General features: G+C 43.9%; 1 protein-coding gene across 1 annotated transcript in view; it reads right to left on the bottom strand.

Annotated features, from left to right (window-relative positions):
* Positions 1-21,137, bottom strand: part of LOC311144845 (BDNF/NT-3 growth factors receptor-like) — a gene marked incomplete at both ends in the record, with an annotated part of 87,441 nt that overhangs the window by 55,415 nt on the left and 10,889 nt on the right. The window contains 7 exons of the mRNA XM_084181002.1: positions 11,912-12,011; positions 13,800-13,837; positions 14,273-14,284; positions 14,518-14,544; positions 15,702-16,004; positions 16,222-16,354; positions 20,726-20,862. Of these exons, the coding sequence (XP_084037128.1) occupies positions 11,912-12,011; positions 13,800-13,837; positions 14,273-14,284; positions 14,518-14,544; positions 15,702-16,004; positions 16,222-16,354; positions 20,726-20,862 (750 nt within the window). The remainder of the gene's footprint in view (positions 1-11,911; positions 12,012-13,799; positions 13,838-14,272; positions 14,285-14,517; positions 14,545-15,701; positions 16,005-16,221; positions 16,355-20,725; positions 20,863-21,137) is intronic.

Genomic DNA, 21,137 nt, shown 5'->3' with positions numbered 1-21,137 from the left:
CCAGGACCTGTCTGCTAGGTTGAGAGAGAAACGCAAGGAATACATTCCGATCAGACAGTCACTGGAGGAACAGAGGATCAAGTCTCAGCTCCGCTTCCCGGCAGTGCTGTGGGTGTGGAGGGGAGCGCAGAGGATAGAGTTCACAAGCACCGATGAAGCCCTAATCAAGCTACAAGCTTGGCTTGGGACAAGCTTGGCTTGGATGGGCAAGGGTGGGTAAGGATGGGTTGGGAAAAACTTGGCTTGGGTGGAGTGAAGGGTGTGCAAACTGAGAGGGGGAGGTGGAGAGGGATGGTTTAGCTTGGGAGAGAGAGAGAGAAAAAAAATATTTAACTATAGTACAATGTAATTGTATTTATTTTTCTGACTTGCAAACGTGCTTTAAAATGAATAACTGTTCTGGACAGATTAGGAGAGGATGTCGAGTCATTATTATTCTTTGTCATTATAGCTCAGAGTGGAGAGGGGCTCTATCCGGGGGATTGAGACAGAGTGACTGGGAGGACATCAGACACTTCTCTGAAGTATGTGTGGGGCCTCCACTCATCTCACGTCAGTCTCTTGGTGGACTCACTCTCCCCTTTAAATTTACAAGGTAATACAAATACAAACTGACCACAGTACTTAAGTGACAGTCTTTCTCCAATGACATACAGTGCATTCGGAAAGTATTCAGACCCCTTGACTTTTTCCACATTTTGTTAGGATTCAGCCTTATTCAAAAATTTATTGATACCCCCCCTTCTTGGGTATGACGCTACAAGCTTGGCACACCTGTATTTGGGGAGTTTCTCCTATTCTTCTCTGGAGATCCTCTCAAGCTCTGTCTGGTTGGATGGGGAGCGTTACTGCACAGCTATTTTCAGGTCTCTCCAGAGATGTTTGACCGGGTTCAAGTCCGGGCTCTGGCTGGGCCACACAAGGACATTCATAGACTTGTCCTGAAGCTACTCCTGTGTTGTCTTGGCTGTGTGCTTAGGGTCATTGTCCTGTTGGAAGGTGAACATTCGCCCCAGTCCGAGGTCCTGATCGTTCTGGAGCAGGTTTTCATCAAGGATCTCTCTGTACTTTGCTTCGTTCATCTTTGCCTCAATTCTGACTAGTCTCCCAGTCCCTGCTGCTGAAAAACATCCCCACAGCATGATGCTGCCAACACCATGCTTCACCGTAGGGATGGTGTTAAGTTTCCTCCAGACGTGATGCTTGGCATTCAGGCCAAAGAGTTCAATCTTGGTTTCATCAGACCAGAGAATCTTGTTTCTCATGGTCTGAGAGTCTGTTAGGTGTCTTTTGGCAAACTCCAAGCGGGCTGTCATGTGCCTTTTACAGAGGAGTGGCTTCTGTCTGGTCACTCTACCATAAAGGCCTGATTGGTGGAGTGCTGCAGAGATGGTTGTCCCTCTAGAGCTCTGTCAGAGTGACCATCGGGTTCTTGGTCACCTCCCTGAACAAGGCCCTTCTTCCCCAATTGCTCAGTTTGGCCGGGCGGCCAGCTCTAGGAAGAGTCTTGGTGGTTAAAAAACTTCTTCCATTTCAGAATGATGGAGGCCACTGTGTTCTTGAGGACCTTCAATGCTGTAGAAATTGTTTGGTACCCTTCCCCAGATCTGTGCCTTGACAATTCCTTCGACCTCATGGCTTGGTTTGAATTCAAGTTGTAAAAACTCCAATCAAGTTGTAAAAACATCTCAAGGATGATCAATGGAAACAGGATGCACCTGAGCTCAATTTCGAGTCTCATAGCAAAGGGTCTGAATACTTATGTAAATAAGGTATTTCTGTTTTTTTGTTTTAATACATTTCAAAACATTTCAAAAAACCTGTTTTTGCTTTGTCATTATGGGGTATTGTGTGTAGATTGATGAGGGAAAAAAACAATTTAATCATTTTTAGATTAAGGCTGTAACATAACAAAATGTGGAAAAAGTAAAGGGGTCTGAATAATTTCCGAAGGTACTGTAATCCACAGACAGTACATTAGGAGAGGAGTTGGAGCTTAAAAGCCCTACATTTTTACATTTTAGTCATTTTAGCAGACGCTCTTATCCAGAGCAACTTACAGTTAGTGAGTGCATATATACAGTGGGGAGAACAAGTATTTGATACACTGCCGATTTTGCAGGTTTTCCTACTTACAAAGCATGTAGCGGTCTGTAATTTTTATCATAGGTACACTTCAACTGTGAGAGACGGAATCTAAAACAAAAATCCAGAAAATCACATTGTATGATTTTTAAGTAATTAATTTGCATTTTATTGCATGACATAAGTATTTGATCACCTACCAACCAGTAAGAATTCCGGCTCTCACGGACCTGTAAAAGATACAGGGATTGGACTGCTGAGGACTGGGGTAAAGTAATTTTCTCTGATGAATCCCCTTTCTGATTGTTTGGCGTATCCGGAAAAAAGCTTGTCTGGAGAAGACAAGGTGAACGCTACCATCAGTCCTGTGTCATGCCAACAGTAAAGCATCCTAAGACCATTCATGTGTGGGGTTGCTTCTCAGCCAAGGGAGTGTGCTCACTCACAATTTTGCCTAAGAACACAGCCATGAATAAAGAATGGTACCAACACATCCTCCGAGACCAACTTCTCCCAACCATCCAAGAACAGTTTGGTGACGAACAATGCCTTTTCCAGCATGATGGAGCACCTTGCCATAAGGCAAAAGTGATAACTAAGTTCCTCGGGGAACAAAACATTGAAATGTTGCGTCTATGGCCAGGAAACTCCCCAGACCTTAATCCCATTGAGAACTTGTGGTCAATCCTCAAGAGGAGGGTGGACAAACAAAAACCCACAAATTCTGACAAACTCCAAGCATTGATTATGCAAGAATGGGCTGCCATCAGTCAGGATGTGGCCCAGAAGTTAATTGACAGCATGCCAGGGCGGATTGCAGAGGTCTTGAAAAAGAAGGGTCAACACTGCAAATATTTACTCTTTGCATAAACTTAATGTAATTGTCAATAAAAGCCTTTAACACTTATGCAATGCTTGTAATTATACTTCAGTTTACCATAGTAACATCTGACAAAAATATCTAAAAACACTGAAGCAGCAAACTTTGTGAAGACCAATACTTGTGTCATTCTCAAAACTTTTGACCATGACTGTAGACATAGAGGACAGAGAAAAGCCAACCCCAGATATAATTTGGGATGCTTTTAAGGCGTACATTAGGGGAATATAATCTCATACTCTGCAAAAGTTAAATCTGAGTTAGAAATTAAAAGCAAAGAAAAAGTAATCAGTCTCTTAGAAAAAGCCCATGAAAATTATTACAAGGTAAAGAAGAAAATATATATTTTTAACTTAAGCAGGAATATGATATTTTACCTTTCAAGAGAGACAACAACTACAGGTTAAACTCAAATAGAGCATACAACTTAATGGCAAATAAACCTGGTAAAAATCACACAGCCCTCAAAAAACGAATACACGCCAAACCAGTTATAATTTTCAATGATAAAGATAATAATTAATTAGAAACAACAATGCGATTAATGGCTATTTTAAAAGCTTCTATGAAAAGCTATATAAATCAGATTTAAACAACAGCTAGACTGATCCTAAAGCCTTCTTACACTCAACAATCCTGAAGCAATTATCAGCAGACAAAAAATTATCAATAAAAACAGAGATCACCCAAAAATAAATATTAGACACTGTTAAAACATTAGTGCCCCAGAAAAGCACCAGGAATGGCGGCTTTCCCATAGAATTCTATTTAACATTTTGGGACAAAGTAGCGCCCCTATTTACACAAATGAAAACACACGTCACTAAATTCAGTTATTTCAGTTATATTAAAACCAGTAAAATCTGGAGAGTCCCCTGCTGATTGCAGACCCATAAGTTTAATAAATTGTGACAATAAATTAATTACAAAGCTGATAAGCAATAGAATAGCAAAAGTCTTACCAAAAAATATTAATAATCAGTAGCAGCAGGGTATGTGATGTGTGAAAAAAGTTAGTGCAAATTAAGAAGGTCAATGCAGATAGTCCGGCGGGTGTGTGCGATGTTGATTCAGTCTTTGAGTTTGGCCGACATGAATGATTCATATTTGAACCAGGGCTGGTTATGATGTGCGTATGCATGGTAAAGCATGCAGTGGGTTTCTGGGGCCATCCCCCTCCTGTGTCATATTGCAGTCCTCCTGAAAACTACAATCCCACTCAACACTGTTCAACACAGCTCACTACATTCAATAGAACTCAACACTACCGTACCTCAGCCACACATTTTAGAAACACAAGACCCTGATCAGCAGAACAACACTGAATACTTTGATACTCACTCAACAAAGATTAGTACACTATATATATACAAAAGTATGTGGACACCCCTTCAAATGAGTGGATTCAGATATTTCAGCCACACCCATTGCTGACAGGTGTATAAAATCGAGCCCACAGCCATGCAATCTCCATAGACAAAAATTGGCAGTAGAATGGCCCGTACTGAAGAGCTCAGTGACTTTTAACGTGGCACCGTCATAGGATGCCACCTTTCCAACAAGTCAGTTTGTCAAATTTCTGTCTTGCTAGAGCTTCCCCGGTCAACTGTAAGTGCTGTTATTGTGAAGTGGAAACATCTAGCAACAACAACGGCTCAGCTGCGAAGTGATAGGCCACACAAGCTCACAGAACGGGACCGCCGAGTGCTGAAGCGCGTAACATGTCAAATTAATCTGTCCTCGGTTGCAACACTCACTACCAAATTCCAAACTGCCCCTGGAAGCAATGTCAGCACAATAATTGTTTGTTGGGAGCTTCATGAAATGGGTTTCCATGGCCGAGCAGCCGCACACAAACCTAAGATCACCATGCGCAATGCCAAGCGTCGCCTGGAGTGGTGTAAAGCTCACCGCCATTGGACTCTGGAGCAGTGGAAATGCCTTCTCTGGAGTGATGAATCATGCTTCACCATCTGGCAGTCCGACGGACGAATCTGTGTTTGGCGGATGCCAGGAGAATGCTACCTGCCCCAATGCATAGTGCTAACTCTAAAGTTTTGTGGAGGAGGAATAATTGTCTGGGGCTGTTTTTCATGGTTCCAGTGAAGGTAGATCTTAACGCTACAGCATACAATTACATTCTAGATGATTCTTTGCTTCCAACTTTGTGGCAACAGTTTGGGGAAGGCCCTTTCCTGTTTCAGCATGACAATGGCCCCGTGCACAAAGTGAGGTCCATACAGAAATGGTTTGTCGAGATCAGTGTGGAAGAACTTGACTGGCCTGCACAGAGCCATGACCTGAACCCCATCGAACACCCTTGGAATGAATTGGAATGCCGACTGAGAGCCATGCCTAATCGCCCAACATCAGTGCCCGACCTCACTAATGCTCTTGTGACTGAATGGAAGCAAGTCCCCACAGCAATGTTCCAACATCTAGTGGAAAGCCTTCCTAGAAGAGTGGAGGCCATTATAGCAGCAAAGGGGAGACCAACTCCATATTAATGCCCATGATTTTGGAATGAGATGTTTGATGAGCAGATGTCCACATACTTTTGGTCATGTAGTGTATTTTAGTACACTCTGTCCCAGTTTTACTATTTAGTATTCAGCAGTACCTTCCCTGAATGCTACTAACTGCAGCTGATTTCTCCCCACTACTGAACACTCAGTACAATAGTCAGCCATGCCATTCCCAGCAGTCCTGCATTAGGCCTCCTGCACATAGAGGAGCAATGATCTGCTGAGCCCTGTAACTCAGGACACACACACACACACACACACACACACAGACAGAGCGCATGAACAAGTCTGCTGACCTTAGCGAAGCAGTGTGATGGAAAGGGATAAGATTCGATAGGCCATGAGCGAGGAATCCGCTTCAGACAGGCCTGAGATCAGTCGATCAATGAAGCTCTATCTGGGATAGTGCTGTTCCCAATTTATCAATATTAAAGTTTCAAGTTTTATTAGTCGTATGTATGGAATACACATGGTATACACCATCCAACGAAATGCTTATTTGCAGGTTCCTTCTCAACAATGTAACAACAATAATAAATAATAAGATATGAACATAAAGTAAATGGCTCAGTAGAATAGAATAAACATTTAAGCATAAGTATAATACAGGAAGGCACAATTTATAGTCAAATATTTACATCTGTTTTGGGGAAGGGGGGATAGGGGGCAAGTGTTTAAATTGTGCAGTATTTAGCAATCATTATAAGAGTCTGGTATCAGCAGTTGTGAGGTGTCTGTAGCGTGTGTGTGTGTGAGTGAGTGCATGTGTGCTAAAGTGCGGAGAGTCAGTGCAGGTGTTCAGCAATCTGATGGCTTGTTTATCAGACCTCATGCTCCGTTACAGTCTGCCCGACGGTAAGGGAGTAAACAGCACATGGCTGGGGCTGGTGAGGTCCTTGATGATGCTGTTGGCCTTCCTCAGGCACCGTTTCGAGTAGTTGTCTTGAATGGGTGGGAGCACGGTCCGAGTGATGTACTGGGCCGTCCTCACCACCTGCTGGAGGGCCTTGAGGTCGTGGATAGAGCAATTCCCGTACCAGGCCGTGATGCAACCGGTCAGACGCTCTCGATGGTGCAGAGGTAGTATTTGGAGAGGACCCGGGGTGGCATGCCAAATTCCTTCAGCCGCCTTAGGAAGTTGTGCCCTCTTGACAAGAGTGGTGGCGTTGTTGGTCCATGTCAAGTCCTTGGTGATGTGGGGCCGAAGAACTTAAAACTGCTGACTCTCTACTGCAGTCCCGTTGATGTGGATTGGACATGTTCCCTCAACAATCAACTCCTTTGTTTAGCTCTTTTCTGCTGTAGTGCAGTTCCAAATTGCACAGCCCAGCGCTCTGTACAGAACTGTGACTGCACAGAAACAATGTGGTGGTGAATTAGAGGTGGACAGAGGAGTACCTCAGAGCAACATGACACATAGCCGCTCGATAAATACAAACTAATTATAGGACATTTACAATGCTGCCAAAATGATCAAGGTCCACCATAAAGGCCATTGACGCAAATAACAACTTGTTCAGGGAAAGCAGGAGGAGTGAGCCCAAGTAAAAACTCATGATGTCATAGGGCCAGGAGTTTTTCCTCTCTATGTGGCCTGAGCAGAAAAAACTGCTCTAGCAATTTGAATAGAAGGTTGTCACTAGGCCATGCGGTAATCCTCAAACACACTCAGCAACAACGAGACATTTCCTGTCGCTATGGGAGAGGAAGGAGATCTGCTGTTTCCTGTCCAGTCGGCACCTCTCTCTCACACACACATTGACCTCTGACCTCTCAAGTGGGCACTTTATCTGTGATTGACCGAGGATAGATGAGTGACGCCAAAAACCCACAGGCTGTCACAAAAGCATTCCACACACATCTCAAGCACTCAGGGGGAACAGTGTGTGTGTGTGTGTGTGTGTGTGTGCCTGAATCATGCTTGCATCCTACCAGGTATCGAGACATTATTGCATGGAACTCCCTTCCATCTCATATTGCTCAAATGAACAACAAACCTGGTTTAAAAAAATAGATAAAGCAACACTTCACAGCACAACGCCTCTCCCTTATTTGACCTAGATAGTTAGTGTGTATGTATTGATATGAAGGCTACGTGTGCCATTTTAAAATTGATATAGTTCTGTCCTTGAGCTGTTCTTGTCTATTAATGTTCTTTATTATGTCATGTTTCATGTTTCGTGTAGACCCCAGGAAGAGTAGCAGCTGCTTTCGCTACAGCTAATGGGGATCCTAATAAAATACCAAATACCTAGGTCATCTGCGTACTTCAAGATGGATAGCCCATTAAGCTAAAGCTCCTGGTCTTTGGCAAGGTTACTCATTGCCGTTGTGCCTGTGAAGTTCCTCCACTACATGTGCTTGTGGGCCTCTGAAGACCTCTGGAACCATGAGCCCCATTCTGTACAGATCCTATTCCCCATAGGGGTAGTGCAGGTAGTGAGGTAGGTCCATGAGGGCAGGTGTTTGATAATTGAACGGGGCCTAAGTGTGCACTGCAGGAGGAGGAGGACACGCAGAGTGAGCATGCTCTATAGAGTCCGATCAGAGATACTTCTGACCTTGAGAGAGATGTATTGATCGTCCGGCACTCTTCCAAACCCAGAGAAAACTGATACCTGCCCTCCTGAATCATTGATAAGCATACAGGAGTGCTCTCTCCCTCTCTCCCTCTCTCGTCCCTGATAGCTCTCTCGCTGTCGGTCTTTCTCCGCTGCTCTTCTCTCTTTTTTTCAGTTCCAGAGGAAGTTCAAAGAGGTTAGGTCTGTTTTGTCATGAAACGACATATTTGTAAAGACCAATTCCAAGTGTTCAGACAAATATTCTAATTTAAATGTATTTTGGCAAACAAACAGATTTAGAAGGGACATTTTACCAATACCTGACAATCGCTTTTCTCTGACACCCACCACAGATTTTTTTCTTAGGACTTATTCTATCTATACAGAGACTACATTTTCTGAGTTGGTAACACAGAAATCGGACTCCTTAACACTCTGGACACACACACACGCATGCATGTCAAATCAAATCCTATTTTATTTGTCACATGCGCCGAATACAACAGGTGTAGACCTTACAGTGAAATGCTTACTTACAAGCCCTTAACCAACAATGCAGTTTTAAGCAAAATAAGTGTTGCGTAAACAATAGATAGGTAAAAAATAAAAGCAGTAAAATAGTAGCGAGGCTATATACAGGGGGTACCGGTACAGAGTCAATGTGCAGGGGCACCGGTTAGTCGAGGTAATTGAGGTAATATGTACATGTAGGTATAGTTAAAGTGACAATGCATAGATAATAAACAGAGAGTAGCAGCAGTGTAAAAGAGGGGGTGGGGGGTGGGGGACAATGCAAATAGTCCGGGTAACCATTTGATTAGCTGTTCAGGAGTCTTATGGCTTGGGGGAAGAAGCTGTTAAGAAGCCTTTAGGACCTAGACTTGGCACTCCGGTACTGCTTGCCGTGCGGTAGCAGAGAGAACAATCTATGACTAGGGTGGCTGGAGTCTTTGACAATTGTTAGGGCCTTCCTCTGACACCGCCTGGTATAGAGGTCCTGGATGGCAGGAAGCTTGGCCCCAGTGATGTACTGGGCCGTACACATTACCCTCTGTAGTGCCTTGCGGTCGGAGACCGAGCAGTTGCCATACCAGGCAGTGATGCAACCAGTCAGGATGCTCTCGATGGTGCAGATGTAGAACTTTTTGAGGATCTGAGGACCCATGCCAAATCTTTTCAGTCTCCTGAGGGGGAATAGGCTTTGTCGTGCCTTCTTCACGACTGTCTTGGTGTGTTTGGACCATGATAGTTTGTTGGTGATGTGGACACCAAGGAACTTGAAGCTCTCAACCTGCTCCACTACAGCCCCATTGATGAGAATGGGGGCATGCTCGGTCCTTCTTTTGCTGTAGTCCACAATCATCTCCTTTGTCTTAATCACGTTGAGGGAGAGATTGTTATCTTGGCACCACACGGCCAGGTCTCTGACCTTCGGAATAGGCTGTCTCATCGTTGTCGGTGATCAGGCCTACCACTGTTGTGTCATCGGCAAACTTAATGATGGTGTTGGAGTCGTGCCTGGCCATGCAGTCATGGGTGAACAGGGAGTACACGAGGGGACTGAGCACTCACCCCTGAGGGGCCCCCGTGTTGAGGATCAGCGTGGCAGATGTGTTGTTACCTACCCTTACCACCTGGGGCGGCCCGTCAGGAAGTCCAGGATCCAGTTGCAGAGGGAGGTGTTTAGTCCCAGGGTCCTTAGCTTTGTGATGAGCTTTGAGGGCACTATGGTGTTGAACGCTGAGCTGTAGTCAATGAATAGCATTCTCACATAGGTATTCCTTTTGTCCAGGTGGGAAAGGGCAGTGTGGAGTGCAATAGAGATTGCATCATCTGTGGAGCTGTTGGGGTGGTTTGCAAATTGGAGTGGGTCTAGGGTTTCTGGGATAATGGTGTTGATGTGAGCCATGACCAGCCTTTCAAAGCACTTCACGGCTACAGATGTGAGTGCTACGGGTCTGTGGTCATTTAGGCAGGTTACCTTAGTGTTCTTGGGCACAGGGACTATGATGGTCTGCTTGAAACATGTTGGTATTACAGACTCAGTCAGGGTTGAAAATGTCTGTGAAGACACTTGCCAGTTGGTCAGCGCATGCTCGAAGTACACGTCCTGGTAATCTTTCTGGCCCTGCAGCCTTGTGAATGTTGACCTGTTTAAAGGTCTTACTCACATCGGCTACGGAGTGCGTGATCACACAGTCGTCCGGAACAGCTGATGCTCTCATGCATGCTTCAGTGTTGCTTGCCTCGAAGCGAGCATAGAAGTGATTTAGCTCGTCTGGTAGGGTCGTGTAACTGGGCAGCTTGCGGCTGTGCTTCCCTTTGTAGTCTGTAGTAGTTTGCAAGCCCTGCCACATCCGACGAGCGTCGGAGCCGGTGTAGTATGATTCAATCTTAGTCCTGTATTGACGCTTCTGGTCTTTGGCAAGGTTACTCATTGCCGTTGTGCCATATTGACTCTAACAAACTATAAAATACAAAAACAACCTAAATCTACACACACATAGACAGTATAGAGTAAGAGACAGTATCTCTGATCCTTACTGTACACCATGTCTTATTTATGACAAAAGAGCAGTAGCAGGATGATATGAAAAATGCAAGCAACCATGTACACCCTTTTGTGTGTGTGTACTGAGGCGTCTAGAGAAAGTGTGTCTACTTGTCTCACTTTCACATGTCCCTGAACAGTTGACTGAGCACAAACAGAACAGGGCTCACTACATTCTCTTCACACCTTTCGTATTGCACATAATTGTACATCCATTCTGTCCTATGTGTGTGTGTGTCTAAAAGTGAAAATGTTTGTCTTGGGCATTTCAAGTCTCACATAGACTTTGCTTTTCGTGTGTATCATGCTTTTGAGTGACAGGAGTGTCACTTCCTCCACCAGAAAGGAAAGGATAGGAAATGCAGTGAAGAGCGAGAGACTCGAGGCAATGCTGAAACTCGAGCTAACTTCCTACTAAGATGCGCGCACACAAATACACACACGCGCGCACACACACATTTACGCACACACACACTGTACACGTATGCACTGCAAGGGAAGGTGTTGAGAGGGAGGAGAGGAATCGACGCCTCCAGTGGAACCTCATCCTCTACTTCCGCAGAAGAAAGGAGAAACCACTACTCCCTCTCTCCCGCTTCTTTCACACCTGTCCCCCTCAGAGGGGCAATAAATCAATCAGTGTCAAAATAACAGACCACATTGAGGCAGCTCTGGTCTTCCCAGACTCCTACATACACAATCTTATCCAAAATACACACACTCATACACACTCAGGTCGGGATTCAATCCATTGCAGACAGAGGATTTCAGGATAGCACTTTCAAAAATGGTTTTAGAAGCCATAGTCACACTTTGATCATCATTTTCCAGTATGGTTCAGAATTAGTACAAACTAAGAGATTAGAGTGAGAGTGAATTGACTCCTCCACTGTTTCTGCTCATGTCGGTTAGTATCTAAATCATCTTAAATAAGTTAGACAACAAATTGCGTTAGACAACAACAGCATCAGTAAAGACAGAGATGGGCTACAATGCAGCATTATCTGCATATTGGGACGCACAATAAAGTTTTGTGGGATGATTAGTGTGGAACAAGACATTGAGATGGATCAATGAGATCCAAATGCATGTTATTCACCAGCAACATCTGAGTACCTCTTTACCACCATTCAGACCCCACTCTATGGGTTAATCCCAAATGTCACCCTACTTCCTATACAGTGCCAGTGCCAAAAGAAGTGCACTATTTAGGGAATAGGGTGCCATTTCAGATTTGAGAGAAAGACCCTGTCTTTCAATGCTAATGATTGACATAGGCTACAGTAGTTTACTGTGTAAAGGGACTTACCTTTGATTCCAAACTTTGAGTTTCCCCCAAATTTTAGGATGACCAGCATCAAGAGGAAACCCGTGAAGGCTACGGCTGCAACCCCTACAACCACGTATATCTGAAAGAATGACATGGCTGTTGAGCTAGGACCACCACTGCAACTCCAAAATACAATGTGTCACAGTGTGTAGCCTACTACCACCAAGATACATGACACCTACCATATAAAAACATTAAACATACAGTGCATTCGATAAGTATTCAGACCCATTGACTTTTTCTACATTTTGTTAAGTTACAGCCTTATTCTAAAATGGATTAAATAAAATGTTTTCCTCATCAATCTACACACAATACCCCATAATGACAAAGCGAAAACAGGTTTTTAGAAATTGTTGCAAATAAAAAACAGAAATACCTTATTTACATAGGTATTCAGACCCTTTGCTATGAGACTCGAAATTGAGCACAGGTGCATCCTGTTTCCATTGATCATCCTTGAGATGTTTCTACAACTTGATTGAAGTCCACCTGTGGTAAATTCAATTAATTGGACATGATTTAGAAAGGCATTGTCCGTAGAGCTCCGAGACAGGATTGTGTCGAGGCACTGATCTGGGAAAGGGTACCAAAGAATTTCTGCCAAGAATAAAGTGGCCTCCATCATTCTTAAATGGAAGACGTTTGGAACCACCAAGACTCTTCATAGAGCTGGCCGCCCGGCCAAACTGAGCAATCGGGGGAGAAGGGCCTTGGTCAGGGAGGTGACCAAGAACCCTATGGTCACTCTGACAGAGCTCCAGAGTTCATCTGTGGAGATGGGAAAACCTTCCAGAAGGACAACCATCTCTGCAGCACTCTACCAATCAGGCCTTTATGGTAGAGTGGCCAGGCGGAAGCCACTCCTCAGTAAAAGGCACATGAAAGCCCGCTTGGAGTTTGCCAAAGGGCACCTAAAGACTCTCAGACCATTAGAAACAAGATTCTCTGGTCTGATGAAACCAAGATTGAACTCTTTGGCCTGAATGCCAAGCGTCACGTCTGGAGGGAACTTGACACCATCCCTATGGTGAAGCATGGTGGTGGCAGCGTCATGCTGTGGGGATGTTTTTCAGCGGCAGGGACTGGGAGACTAGTCAAGATTGAGGGAATGATGAACGAAGCAAAGTACAGAGAGATCCTTGATGAAAACCTACTCCAGAGCGCTCAGGACCTCAGACTGGGGCGAAGGTTCACCTTCCAACAGGACAACGACCCTAAGCACACAGCCAAAACAACGCAGGAGTGGCTTTGGGACAAATCTCTGAATGTCTTTGAGTGGCCCAGCCAGAGCCCGGACTTGAACCCGATCGAACATCTCTGGAAAGACTTGAATATAGCTGTGCAGCGACACTCCCCATCCAACCTGACAGAGCTTGAAAGGATCTGCAGAGAAGAATGGGAGAAACTCCCCAAATACAGGCGTGCCAAGCTTGTAGCTTCATACCCAAGAAGACTCAAGGCTGTAATCGCTGCCAAAGGTGCTTCAACAAAGTACTGAGTAAAGGGTCTGAATAATTATGTAAATTAGATATTTAATTTTTTAAATATATTTATTTATAATTTCTAAAAACCTGAGTATTTTGTGTAGTTTGATGAATAGAACAAGGCTGTAACATAACAAAATGTGGAAAAAGTCAAGGGGTCTGAATACTTTCCGAATGCACTGTAAATGTATGAAACATAAACATACTGTCAACTATAAACACACTATATAGTACTATTAATAATATAGTACTGGTAAAAAATACTATATTAAAACATTAAATACAAATGTATTGCTCCCACAACAGCACTGCTCCCACAACAGTTTAAGGCTCACACAAACACAAAACAAGCACATAAGGTGTCTTCGAGTGTGACTTACAGCAACTCTGTCTTCTGGTGGATCTAGAGGTGTGTCATCTGTTTTCAAAGAGAAGAGAAGACAGCAGATGCTAAAGTATCCCTCATTTAAAAAATGTAGTTCATCAAATATGTCTGTCCCTGTGGGTAACACGTGTACCTACATATTTCCCTCATTAAAATGCAAATCAATTTATAACATTTTTGACATGCGTTTTTCTGGATTTTTTTGTTGTTATTCTGTCTCTCACTATTCAAATAAACCTACCATTAAAATTATAGACTGATCATTTCTTTGTCAGTGGGCAAACGTACAAAATCAGCAGGGGATCAAATACTTTTTTCCCTCACTGTATATATGGGTTGGGTTATAAATGTGTTATGAAGTCCTTATGAAGGTACCCTTCAAGTAAAGTGTTCCCTCTATGAATGTGTCAGGGTGACTTTGAAAGCTCTGCTGTGTGAATCGGTCATGAGAAGGGACAGTGACTATACCTGTAGTTGGGTCTGTGGTGCCCAGAGACAGTGTGACATGAGGAGAGAGAAGAGAAAATAAAGTATTAACACTCTATAACACAAAAAGCAAAGCTCAGAAATCAGTTTCCAAAGCATTTCTCAAGTCAATAATCCTCAGGACATATTTTATTCATAAAAAGGAAAGAACAATGTTTAATTCTAAATAGTTCAATGAGTAATTTAGACAGTCAATGTTCCATGTAAATATTTGAACAGCAACTCACCATAGTAAAGAGGTTCTGTCACTGTTCCTGTTGGGTAAAATAAAAAAAGCACTTGATTGATCAATAAAGGTCATAGATTAGTTAAGAACTCAGCTCACCTGCTTGTCTAGGTCTTAATTGGACACCAATTGAAAATATACTGAACAAAAATTTAAACGCAACATGCAACAATTTGAGTTACAGTTCCTATAAGGAAATCAGCCAATTGAAATAAATTCCTTAGGCCCTAATCTATGGATTTCACATGACTAGGCAGGGGCACAGCCATGGGTGGGCCTGGGAAGGCATAGGCCCACCCACTCGGGAGCCAGGTCCAGCCAATCAGAATAAGTTTTTCACCACAAAAGTTTCATCAGCTGTCCAGGTGGCTGGTCTCAGACGATCCCGCAGGTGAAGAAGCCAGATGTGGAGGTTCTGGGCTGTCATGGTTACACATGGTCTGCGGTTGTGAGGCCGGTTGGACGTACTGCAAAATGATCTAAAACGACGCTGGACACGGCTTATGGTAGAGAAATGAACATTACATTCTCTGGCAACAGCTCTGGTGGACATTCCTGCAGTCAGCATGCCAATTGCACACACCCTCAAAACTTGAGACATCTGTGGCATTGTGTTTTGTGACAAAACCTCACATTTTAGAGTGGCCTTTTATTGTCCCCAACACAAGGTGTACCTGTGTAATGATCATGCTGTTTAATCATCTTCTTGATATGCCACACATGTCAGGTGGATGGATTATCTTGGCAAAGAAGAAATGCTCACTAACATGGATGTAAACAAATTTGTGCACAGAATCTGAGAGAAATATACTTTTTGTGCGTATGTAAAATTTCTGGGATCTTTTATATCAGCTCTTGAAACATGGGACCAACACTTTACATGTTGTGTTTATATATTTTTCAGTCTAATTACCGTAACAAAAACTAACAGACACACGGCCCTCAAGGAATTGAGTTTGACACCCGTCCTATGTGCAATTCGACCCCTAGCTCCTAATAACTTGAGTAGATCTGAGAGGATTGGACAGATAGGTGTAAACAATATGGTAATTGCTCAGTCTTACCATTTGATAGGCCAGGGGGAGTTGTTGCCATATTGCAGACTATCCAATCCTCTCAGATTGAAACAAGTGGGATAGGGGTTGAATTGAGATTCAGAAAGTGGTTACACTACACAACACATACCTCCCTCAAAGGGGTCGCGCATGAAGTGGGCATCGACGGTCTTGCGGTCCTGTCCGTACTTGTTGCTGGCCAGCAGGGTGTACGGTCCGTTGTTGATGTGTGTGGGGCTGTCCAGCTGCAGGCAGCCGTGGTACTCCCTCTCAGAGAAGTCATGGATCATGGTCATGATGTAGGGTCCCTCATTGACCGGCTCCCCGTTTAACAGCCAGCGGAGCTTGGGCTTTGGGTTCCCAGACATACTGAATGGGATGCACCAGTGGTGGTCCTGGTAGGCATCGCTCAACTTACTGATGTTAGGAGGAACTGAGAGAGAGAGAGAGAGAGAACGGGTCAGTGAGTTAGCGGGTGAGGGAGTGAGTGAGTGAGTGAGTGAGTGAGTGAGTGAGTGAGTGAGTGAGTGAGTGAGTGAGATAGGAGAAGCCATAGGAGGGGGAAAAAGAAGCGGGAACGAGTTAAGGTAGGTATTATTCTCATTCTTTCCCCCTCTTGTCTAGAGATGTGAGTCATGTTTGGAACTCACAGAGGATGTTGAGGAGAACTGTGGACTCATTCTCGCCCACAATGTTCCCAGCACTGCAGGTGATCTTACAGTTGTTGTCCAGGGAGGAGAGGTTATAGAGATGGAGCTCAGACACCTGGCCTGAGGCCTCTATCTGCAGAAGAACACACAGAGACACAGTGAGTCAGGTACCCATCTCATCCACACTACCAATGCTTTTACACGTCAACAGTTTTTTTTGCAAACACAATACCTGTTGCTGGTTATTAGTGATATTGTAAAATCATGGTTTACCATTTATAAACAGATATCCTTCCCTAGTATTTGTTGATTATTTGGCATCGTGTTGGCTCTTCTGTATGAGAACCTACAGTTGAAGTCGGAAGTTTACATACACTTAGGTTGGAGTCATTAAAACTCGTTTTTCAACCACTCCACAAATTTCTTGTTGACAAAGTATAGTTTTGGCAAGTCGGTTAGGACATCTACTTTGCGCATGACACAAGTACATTTTCCAACAATTGTTTACAGACAGATTATTTCACTTATAATTCACTGTATCACTATTCCAGTGGGTAAGAAGTTTACATACACTAAGTTGACTGTGCCTTTAAACAGCTTGGAAAATTCCAGAAAATGATGTCATGGCTTTAGAAGCATCTGATAGGCTAATTGACATCATTGGAGTCAATTGGAGGTGTACCTGTGGATGTATTTCAAGGTCTACCTTCAAACTCAGTGCCTCTTTGCTTGACATCATGGGAAAATCAAAAGAAATCAGCCAAGACCTCAGAAGAAGATTGTAGACCTCCACAAGTCTGGTTCATCCTTGGGAGCGTTTTCCAAACGCCTGAAGGTACCACGTTCATCTATACAAACAATAGTACGCAAGTATAAACACCATGGGACCACACAGCCGTCATACTGCTCAGGAAGGAGACGCGTTCTGTCTCCTAGAGATGAACGTACTTTGGTGCGAAAAGTGCAAATCAATCCTAGAACAACAGCAAAGGACCTTGTGAAGATGCTGGAGGAAACAGGTACAAAAGTATCTATATCCACAGTAAAACAAGTCCTATATCGACATAACCTGAAAGGCCGCTCAGCAAGGAAGAAGCCACTGCTCCAAAACCATCATAAAAAAGCCAGACTACAGTTTGCAACTGCACATGGGGACAAAGATCGTACTTTTTGGAGAAATGTCCTCTGGTCTGATGAAACAAAAATAGAACTGTTTGGCCATAATGACCATCGTTATGTTTGGAGGAAAAAGCGGATAACTTGCAAGCCGAAGAACACCATCCCAACCATGAAGCACGGGGGTGGCAGCATCATGCTGTGGGGGTGCTTTGCTGCAGGAGGGACTGGTGCACTTCACAAAATAGATGTCATCATGAGGAAGGAAACTTATGTGGATATATTGAAGCAACATCTCAAGACATCAGTCAGGAAGTTAAAGCTTGGTCGCAAATGGGTCTTCCAATTGGACAATGACCCGAAGCATACTTCCAAAGTTGTGGCAAAATGGCTTAAGGGCAACAAAGTCAAGGTATTGGAGTGGCCATCGCAAAGCCCTGACCTCAATCCTATATAAAATGTGTGGGCAGAACTAAAAAAGCGTGTGCGAGCAAGGAGGCCTACAAATCTGACTCAGTTACACCAGCTCTGTCAGGAGGAATGGGCCAAACTTCATCCAACTTATTGTGGGAAGCTTGTGGAAGGCTACCCGAAACATTTGACCCAAGTTAAACAATTTAAAGGCAATGCTACCAAATACTAATTGAGTGTATGTAAACTTCTGACCCACTGGGAATGTGATGAAAGAAATAAAAGCTGAAATAAATCACTCTCTCTGCTATTATTCTGACATTTCTAAAAAATAAAGTGGTGATCCTAACTGACCTAAGACAGGGAATTTTTACTAGGATTAAATGTCAGGGATTGTGAAGAACTGAGTTTAAATGTATTTGGCTAAGGTGTATGTAAACTTCAGACTTCAACCGTATGCTAAACAAATGGTGTTACACACCTAGATTAGCTAGTAGCATTATAGGCCAATGCTAGTAAATAAAAGCCTTGGTGTTAAAAGATCTGCAATATGCCAGATGAGGGTAGGTCCTTTTAGGATCCCTGTTCACCTCATTCAGCTGCTTGTCTAGGTAACACGCTGTTGCTATACCTCTGCCATATACTCAGATGTGTGAGTTTATAGGCGTTTTGCCCTGTGTTTGAGACGTTTTGCCTTAGTCCTCCTCGAGTTGAGGTAATTTTGCTGTTGGCCAAGTAAGTTTGTTTTTCAAGTTAATTATTTTTGTCAAAACATTTTCTGCATTTGTATATTTTGGATCCAGTCTTCTCATCAACTTTACTGTTAAAGATGGAATCTGCAGTAGGGGAAACATCACCACTGTCTGCCCCACTGCCGTTACTGTTTATTTTTTGTTGACGAAGCTGAGGTGAGGAGCGTCGCACAACGTGCAACATTTTTTTGGAATACATATTCTGCTGTTCTATCACGTATGCAATGATGTCAGAGGGGGGAAAACTGTGTTCATTGTTTGCAGTACTTACAGTGAGGGAAAAAAGTATTTGATCCCCTGCTGATTTTGTACATTTGCCCACTGACAAAGACATGATCAGTCTATAATTTTAATGGTAGGTTTATTTTAACAGTGAGAGACAGAATAACAACAAAAAAATCCAGAAAAACGCAGGTCAAAAATGTTAGAAATTGATTTGCATTTTAATGAGGGAAATAAGTATTTGACCCCTCTGCAAAACATGACTTAGTACTTGGTGGCAAAACCCTTGTTGGCAATCACAGAGGTCAGACGTTTCTTGTAGTTGGCCACCAGGTTTGCACAGGATCTCAGGAGGGATTTTGTCCCACTCTTTGCAGATATTCTCCAAGTCATTAAGGTTTCGAGGCTGATGTTTGGCAACTCGAACCTTCAGCTCCCTCCACAGATTGTCTATGGGATTAAGGTCTGGAGACTGGCTAGGCCACTCCAGGACCTTAATGTGCTTCTTGTTGAGCCACTCAAGAAGGTGGCTCAAGAAGTGTTTGGTCGTGTGTTTTGGGTCATTGTCATGCTGGAATACCCATCTACGACCCATTTTCAATGCCCTGTCTGAGGGAAGGAGGTTCTCACCCATGATATGACGGTACATGGCCCCGTCCATCGTCCCTTTGATGCGGTGAAGTTGTCCTGTCCCCTTAGCAGAAAAACACCCCCAAAGCATAATGTTTCCACCTCCATGTTTGATGGTGGGGATGGTGTTCTTTGGGTCATAGGCAGTATTCCTCCTCCTCCAAACACGGCGAGTTGAGTTGATGCCAAAGAGCTTGATTTTGGTCTCATCTGACAATAAAACTTAAACCAAGTTCACCTATGAATCCTTCAGATGTTCATTGGCAAACTTCAGACGGGCCTGTATATGTGCTTTCTTGAGCAGGGGGACCTTGCGGGCGCTGCAGGATTTCAGTCCTTCACGACGTAGTGTTACCAATTGTTTTCTTGGTGACTATGGTCCCAGCTGCCTTGAGATCCTCCCGTGTAGTTCTGGGCTGATTCCTCACCGTTCTCATGATCATTGCAACTCCACGAGGTGAGATCTTGCATGGAGCCCCAGGCCGAGGGAGATTGACAGTTATTTTGTGTTTCTTCCATTTGCGAATAATCACACCAACTGTTGTCACCTTCTCACCAAGCTGCTTGGCGATGGTCTTGTAGCCCATTCCAGCCTTGTGTAGGTCTACAATCTTGTCCCTGACATCCTTGGAGAGCTCTTTGGTCTTGGCCATGGTGGAGAGTTTGGAATCTGATTGATTGATTGCTTCTGTGGACAGGTGTCGTTTATACAGGTAACAAACTGAGATTAGGAGCACTCCCTTTAAGAGTGTGCCCCCAATCTCAGCTCGTTACCTGTATAAAAGACACCTGGGAGCCAGAAATCTTTCTGATTGAGATGGGGTCAAATACTTATTTCCCTCATTAAAATGCAAATCAATTTATAACATTTTTTACATGCGTTTTTCTGGATTTTGTTGTTGTTATTCTGTCTCTCACTGTTCAAATAAACCTACCATTAAAATTATAGACTGATCATTTCTTTGTCAGTGGGCAAACGTACAAAATCAGCAGGGGATCAAATACTTTTCTTCCCTCACTGTATTTGTTGTTGTAATATCGCAAACAGACGTGGCAGTTTCACCATTAAAGATTCCAGCTTAAAATAAATACCACTTATTTTTGCACCTGCTGATGGGTAGGGCCAGGAGTTTTACTTGAATAGGAAAAAATCTGGGCCCAAGTTAGAGGCCCTAGTAACAAGGGCACAGAGTTTTTCTTGGTCAGGTCATGTGGTCAGTAAAACTCCTGGCCCTACTCATGGGTGTGTCTAAAATGGTACTCTATTCCCTATATACTGCACAACTTTTGACCCGAGCTCAATTTACAATGAATAGGGTGCCATTTGAGACGGGGCCATGTGCTTTTTGGTGGGGGGCGGTGTGGTGACTGACCTCATAGTAGGAGATGAGTGGGGTCATTTTCCAGATGAGCTCAGGAGAGGGCTCTCCGGAGGTGTTGCATGTCAACACCATATCAGCACCCTCCTGCACCATCACCTTGGACGGGCTCAGAGTCGCCATGGGAACCACTGCCAACGACAACGAAGGGGAGATTCAGTACCATCTTTGTTAAAAATCACAGCACACACACAGCGGTGGTCACACACAGATTCCAACTCCATGTGTCTCGCAACTCCGATAAAATTGATTGGACACTGTCTGGAGCCTCTCTAAAGGGAGACAACAACACATCCGACGGTGGAGGGGAGGGGACTGTGACCTGACTGTGACCTGACTATGTGTCCAATCAGAAGCTTGGCTGCCTCTTAGCCGTGGCCAATGGCATGGGAGCGTCTGGCGAGGA

Source organism: Coregonus lavaretus (genome assembly GCF_964263955.1).
Source record: "Coregonus lavaretus genome assembly, chromosome: 17".
Classification (NCBI taxonomy): domain Eukaryota; kingdom Metazoa; phylum Chordata; class Actinopteri; order Salmoniformes; family Salmonidae; genus Coregonus; species Coregonus lavaretus.
The sequence above is the reverse complement of the archived record's forward strand: the minus strand, read 5'-3'. Positions and strand labels throughout refer to the sequence as shown.